Consider the following 8667-nt stretch of genomic DNA (forward strand, 5'->3'; position numbering starts at 1 on the left):
ATGTTTTTAAAAAAGCCTTTGGCAGCAGTAATGGTTAAAAATGAATGAATACAAAAAAACTCCCGGTTTTCGTATTTTTCGCAATTATATAAATAAAAACATATTTTTAATCATTGAAAAACTGAAAAAATTAAAAATAACTAGATAAAAACTGAAAATATTTTTAAATAACGATTCAAATTATCAATTGAAGCGTTTTAAAATTATTTTAAAAAATTTAATTTGGAAAAAACCATCGTTTTGGTGAATTCTTAAAAATAAAATTTTGTTCTTCGATATAAAAAAAAACTAAATAATTGAAGAAAAACGTTTTTTTGTAAAAAAAAAGCATCTTAATGCATTTGAATTCAAATATACCTAAAAAATTTTTTAAGCTCCCAGTCTATTTGTTCTTCATAATTATATAAATAAAAATATGTTATGAAATAGTCTCTCTTATTAAATAACTTAAAAACTCAAAAATAACTAAATAATTTACGAAAAAGATTAATGTTAAAAAAGTTCTCATTTTTTCAATTCCCTGTCTTTGTGCTTTTCACAATTATATAAATAGAAAAATATTTTTTTTAATTAATACAAAAACTTAGAAAGTGACTAATTGCTTTATTTAAAAAATTCTAAATAATAAACCTAACAACTCCTAAATTTTGACCTTACCTTTTTAATTATATTATTTTAACATTCAGTTTTTATTTTTAATCGATTTAGTGATTTGCGAAGTTATTTACTCAAGAAAAAAAAAAGTTTTTATTTATACAGTTGTGAAGAACACAAAGACCGGGAGTTTTTTCAAATTTTTTATTTTTTTTTATTGGAATTCAAATTGAATGGGTTAAAAAATGAATATTTTAGACAGAAACAATATGTAAATAGGTGTTGAATTTGAAAAAAACGCTTTAAATCAATTTTTTCTCTGTTTTTGAATTTTGAACACATTCAGAATCGTCTTATGAAGTGAATTATTGTTCATTTTTTAATACCAGAAATAAAGTTCCATTTTTGAAATCATTATTTATTTTTAGTTACAGTTGAACGATTTAAAACCTTTTTTTTTTAATTCAATTTTAAATGCTTTTAACTTTTCAGATATTCAAAAACGCATTATAAAATTCTTATAATTTAAAATGATCGCATTAAAATTGTAAAAACATTTTTCTATTTATATAATTGTGAAAAACACAAACACCGACAATTTAAAAAATTATACTTTTTTTTAACATATTCATTTTTTTCATAAATTATTTAGTTATTTTTTAATTTTCTAGTTATTTAATAAGAGATTATTTAATAAAATATTGTTTTATTTATATTATTATTTAGAACATATAGAATGGGAATTAAAAATTTTTTCCAGGTATATTTTAATTCAAATTCATTGAGCTAATTTACAAAAAAATGTTATTCTTCAATTATTTAGTTTGTTTTTTATATATGTCAAAGAACATAATTTTATTTTTAGGAATGCACCAAAACGATGGTTTTTTCAAAATTTAATTTGTTTAGTTCTTTTAAATATTTTCAATTAATAGTTTTGAATAATTTTAATTTTTATATTTTCAGTTTTTAGGTAATAGGTTTTAAACTTGTTCAAGTTTTTGAATTATTAAAAATATGTTTTTATTCACATCATTTCGAAAAATACAAAAAACGGGAGTTTTTTGTAGTTATTCATTTTTAACCATTTTAATTTCTAAAGGTTTTTTTTAAAAACATTTTTCGGGCATAATTTTTTTAAAGAATGCATAAAACCGGAATTTTTACAACATTTTAATTTTTAGTTATTAATTATAAATCAAAACTTAAACAATTTTAAAACTATATTGTTTAAAATAGAAAAATTTGAAATCTTTGAACTTTAAATTTCGAACTTTTAAATTGAAATGTTGAATTTTAATGTATAAATAACAAATGGATCATTATAAATTTGAAACTACTTAAAATTGATATACTTCAACTTTCAATTTGAAAAGTATTCATTTAAAGAAAAAATTGAAATTGCTTAATTTTTTATGTTTCTAACTTAAAATTGTTTAAAATGATAATCTTTTAAACATTTACAAATTTATTGGTGCATTTTTCAATTTAGAAGATTAAAAATAATACCTTCAATTTATATTTTTAAACTAGAAATCGTTACTCAGTTCAATTTATAAAAGTAACATTTTTTAATTTTTGCAGTTCAACGTTATTTGGTTTAAAATTATTCAATTTGCAGTTCTTCTTATCATCATTTAGTTATTGATAATAATTAAACATATTTTTATTATTAATATTCATTTAAAAACAAATTGATTTTCCCCGGAAACCCACCAGATTATTACTAGAAATCTCGTATTTTATTGGTAACTTTATATTTTTTCAAAGTTGCCATCGTTATCATCAACTATCCACTCGATTGTTACTAGGGATCTATAGTGGTTTTTCCGGAAAATGATTTTTGGGGAAGTTGAACTTCTGTCAAATTTGCTTCTACTACCCCTATGAATTTTGCGTCAAAAATTTGAAATTTCCATATTTTTTTTAGTCAAATTTCGGCTTGTGTCAGTAGAAATAGTCAAAGTTATAAATGTGAAATTTTGTCTTTTTTAAATTATAAAAACGGACTTTTTCAGATTTAGAATTTTCCAACTTTTAATTAATGTAGATACAAAAATGTATTGCAGTTATAATAAAATTTTAAAACAGTTTAAAGTCTATATATTTTGGGGGTCGCTGAATCCGAATCTGGGGTACAAATAACCCAGTTGGCTCATATTTTTTCGAAAAACGCAAAAATAATCGTAAAATCAACGAAAACGGAGATTTTTCGTTTATATTTTGCAAAAAAAATACATTGTCATGTCCGGTGGACTTGATCAGCATATCTATATGATTTTGGGGTCACTGAATCAGAATTCGGGGTCCAAACAACCCAGTTCGCTTTTATTATTTCGAAAGACACAAAATAGACTTTTTCGTCATTTTTCGTCTATTTTTGCGTTTTTTCGAAAACATATGAGCCAACTGGGTTTTTTGGACCCCGGATTCGGATTCAGCGACCCCAAAAAATGATATAGATATGCTGATTAAGGCAGCAACTGGGCATTACAAAATGCGTTTTCAATAATTTTTTGTTTCTGTTTTTTAATTTTGAACACATTCAGAATCGTCTTGTAAAGTTAATTCTTGTTCATTTTTTAATACCAGTACTGTAGTTCAATTTTTTAAATCATTTATTATTTTTGGTTACAGTTGAACGATTTAAAACCTTTTTTTTTCAAATTCAATTTTAAACGCTTTTAATTTTTCCGGCATTCAAAAACGCATTATAAAGGACTGGGTGTAAAACACCCAGCCAGTTATTTGGGCTTTAACAAAACGTACCAAATTCAAGAAAATGAAACATGTGACGCCAGATTAACAAATTACATGAAAACCTATTTTTCTACGTTATTTTCACATAATTTTGATTTTTCTAATTTTTATACGCAGTTTAAGATCAATAAAAGTACGGTGTTTCATTTTTCAGAATAAATACCTTCGTTGGAACGAACACTAAAAGATTAATTTTATTTTTGAAGCCCCGTAACTCGGAAGTATTCAGGTTAAATTTTAAGTAAAAATGTATTTGAAAAAACTCGAAAAGTTATGAACTTTATAGTGAAATAAGTCATTTTTAAATTTTTTCCCAAAAAGGATTTTTTTAATTACTTCAAATTTAAAAAACTATTATGAAACCTTTTTCTCCTTAAACTAGATAGATTAAACATCATTAATTGATTTTCTTGTAAAAAAATTATCCGATACCGTCGACACAGCATAAACTTGAATACCCTTGGGTACTAAACACCCAGTGTGCCCTTCAAGGGTTAATTGAAATATTTCAGTATCACGGATTATATCACGTGATATTTCAATTTTTAACTGATTGGATAGATTTTTCTCCTGAAAATTTGTAAAATTTCCAATAAAAAATGCACTCTAATTACCTGCTTTCCAAGTTCAGCTGCCACCTTGAATATGCTAGATGAAAAAAAAAAAGAATGATTTCTAATCTAGGAGATGTGAAGGAAATCGAGTAAAAGAAAAAACATTATATTACGAAAAGACATTTTTTAATTTTCTATAGGAAATACAAAATACATGGGATGACTATCACTCCTATAATTAAAATTTGATTGAAATATAAAAATTAAAAATGAATTCTCTCAACTCAATTACAAAAAAAAGCTGCTCAACTCATAAATATCACATACGAGCGTCAAGACCCAAGTTTTTTCTTCTTCTATTAACATGAACAAATAATAGATTTACGCAAAAATCTCAGCCAGGGTTTGAGCTATTTACAATTACGGAAGTCATGAAATGCACTCTGAAATTATTATTTCCAGTTAAACAAGAGGATAACTGGCAGAGGAAGCGATACCACAATTATTATCCTTGTTTCTCGCCATTTTTATGTACCCTTTGTCTCCCCAAGTTTCGCCCCAACTGTTTTTCACAATCCAGTAATCTTGGGGATTCCCATCCTTATCTTCATCAGTGCCGTAACCGACAACCAAAACTCCGTGATCTAATTGGTCTGACGAGCACTCTTCGTCATAATACACTCCTGCCAATTTAAATTGATCATGTATTTCATAAAGTTATTTGAAAAATTCAAAATACAGGGTGAACACGATTTTTTAAATTTTCGTCTCCCGGATTTCTCCCGATAAATATTTGTCATTTCTCCCGGTTTATAAAAAAAAATTAACTCTCTTTGATCGATTAGATCAGAAAATACATTATTAATTTGGTAGTTAAATGGTACAAAGAACCTACAATTATAGAATACCTGAAAAAGCAATTTTTCATGAAATGCATACCAACATATTAACATTCTGCTTAACAAAATAACAAGATCTTACTGAATTAAATTCATTAATATTAAAAATATTGTTTCTAAGCTCCACGCTTGACGATTAATTAATTATTTATTCTAAAAAAAGTTTTTTGAAACCTCCAATTCTAACCACAAATATGATAAAAATACGATAAAAATTAATCAGATTAATATTATCGATTTTGGTACGAAAATTTATCTTTTCAATCATAAATTTCATATTTTTTTAGTTTCGGTGAAAATTCGTTTACTTTCTAATTAATTTTTTTTTCAATGAATATAATTGTTTTTAATTTATAATTGAAAATTGATTAACTCTTTCTTTTAATTCAACAATTTGTTAGAAAATTGAAGTATTAGGTCAACCAAAAAGGTGAATTCTGATTTTAAAAAATACAATAGTTGATATTTCAACCAAAAAATATTTTAATTACAAATTCAAAGCAGTTGAATTAAGTTTAAAAAAAAACGAATTTTCAATAAAACTGTTAATAAAATTCACATGACAAAAAAAATTAATTTTAATACTAAAAAGACGAATTTTCAATAAAATAGTTCAAATATTAATAAGAAAAAGATCTTTCAGTCAAGAAAGAAAAAACATTTCAACCAAACTGTTGAATTTTTAATTTAAGAATAAGAGTTTTCTTCGAAACAGTTATACCTCTTGATCGAAAATATATTATTAAATATTAAATTTTAATGCATATTTACTAATTTTTATCGAAAAATTAAATTACTTACCTAAAAAGCTGGAAAAATTTAAGGTTAGAATTGGACTGCTGTGAACTTTTTAAAAATAAATAATCAATTTAATGGCAAGTGTGGATCTTATAAACAATGTTTTTAATATGTCACTAACACAATACTGCAAATTCTAATTAAAAACAAATTAATTGAAAATTTCAGGAGTCTCAAAATCTAAAATTCTAAATATTTACTAAGAAAAGAAATAGAATAAATTAAAATTTTTTATTTTGATGAATTTAAAAAAAATCTAATCAAATTTTCAGCTTTTTAAAACAATTTCCCCTTTTCCATATTTTATTAAATAAATATTTTGAATATTATTCATCTGGATATATTTTTCGTTAAAAAATTTATTTTAACCAAGAAAAAAGTCTTTTGCTCTAAACAGTGAAATTTTCAATAAAAAAAAAAATTTTAACATTGCAGAATTTTTAAATCAAACAGATAAATTATCAATAAAAAATTCTTAAATTTTCTGCTACAAAAGATTTCAGTTGACTTTTCAAGATCAAAAACAGTTTAATTTTTCACCAAATAGTTGCATTTTTATCAAAAAAAAAAAGAATTAATTTCTCTTAAAACATCAATTTTGAGTAAAAAACGAAAAAAAAAGAAGTTGAAATTTCTTCTAGAAAAGATTTACATTCATTTTTTAACACCAAAATATAAAATTTAAACACAAAGTAAATCTTCTACGAAATAGTTCAATTTTCAATAAATCAGGACAATTTTCAACCACAAAGTACGATTTTTTAAACAAAATAGTTTAATTTTTAACCAGTTGCATGTTTATCTAATAAAGGTAAAGTTTCTTTTATAAAAGATGAATTTTTAATCCCAAAAATTTTGTTCCTCGAGAAACAATTTCGATTCTCTCTCTTCATCGTAAGAATATTAAATCTAAAGAAAAAACTAAATTTTCAAAAAGGCAGTGAAACTTTAAACCAAAATATTTTCGGTCAAGCAGATGAATTTTAAAATCAAAAAGACAAAATTTTAAATAGCAGTTGAATTTTCAAACAAACAACTGCATTTTCATTTATAAAAGATGAAATTTCTCCTAAAACATATGAATTAAAAAAAAAACTTCAAAATACAGTTAAATTTTCGTTCAAAGCCTAGCTTAAAAAATATCCATTTAAATTACTTATAACGGTTTTTTCACCGAAAATTATAATTCACCATCAGGAAAACGTTTTTGCGAATTTGAAAAAAATTACGTACATGAGAGGAGGACCCCCCCCCCCCCCCCCCCCCCCCCCCCCCCCACCCACTTACCTTCAGAGTAGAGCTGGAAAGTCTCGTGCGAGGCATCAATGGCTATTGACACGGGTCCCATGGTGGCAACGGCAGCCTTCAATTTTTTCTCATCTCCTTGTGGAATGTCAACAAAGCCCTTATCAGTGGCACCACTGTTGCGTGGATTGTATCTGGAAAAATGGGCAATTTAAATCCCCCAGTTGATGATATTATTATAGTTCGAGAGAAGATCAGCTTTCTGATAACACCTTCTTCGAAGTACAATTTTTCGTACTATTTTATATTCTGAAGACTTAAAATTCAGTGCATATTTAGGGGCTAAATAAGCACTACATTTTAATTATATAGTTGAATTTTTAACTAAAAAAAAAGATCAGTTTTCAACCTACAATGAAATAGACAAATTTGCAGTTGAAATAAAAATCCAAATTCAAACTTGGAATCTTTAACCACAATAGTTGAATTTTCAAGAAAAAAGATAAATTTTCAAACCAGAAGATACATTTTCTAACAAAAATACGATTTTTCAACAAAATGCTTTCATTGTCAACAAAATAGTTGAAATTTGAACGAAAAAAATACCAATTTTCAACCAAGTAGATGAATTAATTTTCAATCAAAGGTGATTAATTTTCTAACTAAAAATTTTTAAAAACTTTAACTGGAAGAGTTGAATTTTGTACCAAAAAAATGAATTTTCAAACAAGAACATTAATATAAAAAAAAGAAAGAAATTGAGGTTAAATTTTCCTTTAAAAAAATAATGTATGTATATACAATAAAATAATGTAATAATAAAGATGAATTTTTGAATGAAATAATAGAACATATAATTGGAATAATTATATTTTTCGTAAAAAAATCTAAAATAACAAAAAAAAGACATTTTTGAAATCATAGTTATATTTTTAAACAAAGTGATGAATTTTCAAATAAAATGATGAATCTTCAACTAGAATAACATTTTAAAGAATAAATATAATTTTTTTAGCAAAAATACGATTTTTCAACAAAATACTGGCATTTTTAACAAAAAAAGTTGAATTTTGAACTAAAAAAGACTAATTTCGTATAAAAAAAAAATTAAAAAAAATTTAACTAACACAGATAAATAGGCAATTATATTAAAATTATATTAAAAAAGGAATATTCAACCAGAGATAAATTTTTAAATAAAGTACTAGAATATTCAATTGGAATAGTTACATTTTCAGTAACAACAAATTTTAACAAGCAAAAAATATATGCTTAAAATCATAGTTATATTTTTAAACAAAGTCATGAATTTTCGACTAAAATGATGAATCTTTAACTAAAATAGTGGAATTTAAAAAAAAAATAAATAAATAAATAAAATGAATTTTCAAACAAGAAGATATATTTTCTAACAAAAAAAAAAGATTTTTTAACAAAATGCATTCATTTCTAACAAAATAGTTGAATTTTTAACTGAAAAAGACCAATTTTCGACCAAGCAGTTGAAATTTCAACCAAAAAATTTCAATTTTCAATCAAAAATGTAATATTTAAATTAGGAAAAGAAAAAATATATTTCAACAACAAAAAATAAATTTCTACAAACAAAAAAAGAAATTGAGGTTAAATTTTCCTTTAAAAAAATAATGTTCAACCAAAGAGATGAATTTTTGAATAAAATAATAGAATATTCAATTGGAAGTTACATTTTCAGCAAAAAAAAATGTTTACCAAAAAAAAAAAACATTTTTGAAATCATAATTATATTTTTAAACAAAGTGATGAATTTTCGACTCAAATGATGAATCTTCAACTAA

General features: G+C 24.0%; 1 protein-coding gene across 2 annotated transcripts in view; it reads right to left on the reverse strand.

The window, feature by feature from the left end:
• Positions 1–4077: 4077 nt before the first annotated feature.
• LOC117176032 (cathepsin L) overlaps positions 4078–8667 on the reverse strand; it is a 21245-nt gene continuing 16655 nt past the window's right edge. Inside the window, exons 5-6 of one of the 2 annotated variants that reach the window (XM_033366007.1) lie at positions 6893–7044; positions 4078–4591 (exon numbers count right to left, since the gene is read on the reverse strand). In XM_033366007.1, coding sequence (XP_033221898.1) covers positions 4371–4591; positions 6893–7044 — 373 coding nt within the window. In that variant the 3' untranslated portion in view covers positions 4078–4370. The remainder of the gene's footprint in view (positions 4592–6892; positions 7045–8667) is intronic. The other variant, XM_033366006.1, reaches the window with a different exon arrangement.

This window comes from Belonocnema kinseyi, chromosome 7 (assembly GCF_010883055.1).
Source record: "Belonocnema kinseyi isolate 2016_QV_RU_SX_M_011 chromosome 7, B_treatae_v1, whole genome shotgun sequence".
Taxonomy (NCBI): Eukaryota; Metazoa; Arthropoda; class Insecta; order Hymenoptera; family Cynipidae; genus Belonocnema; species Belonocnema kinseyi.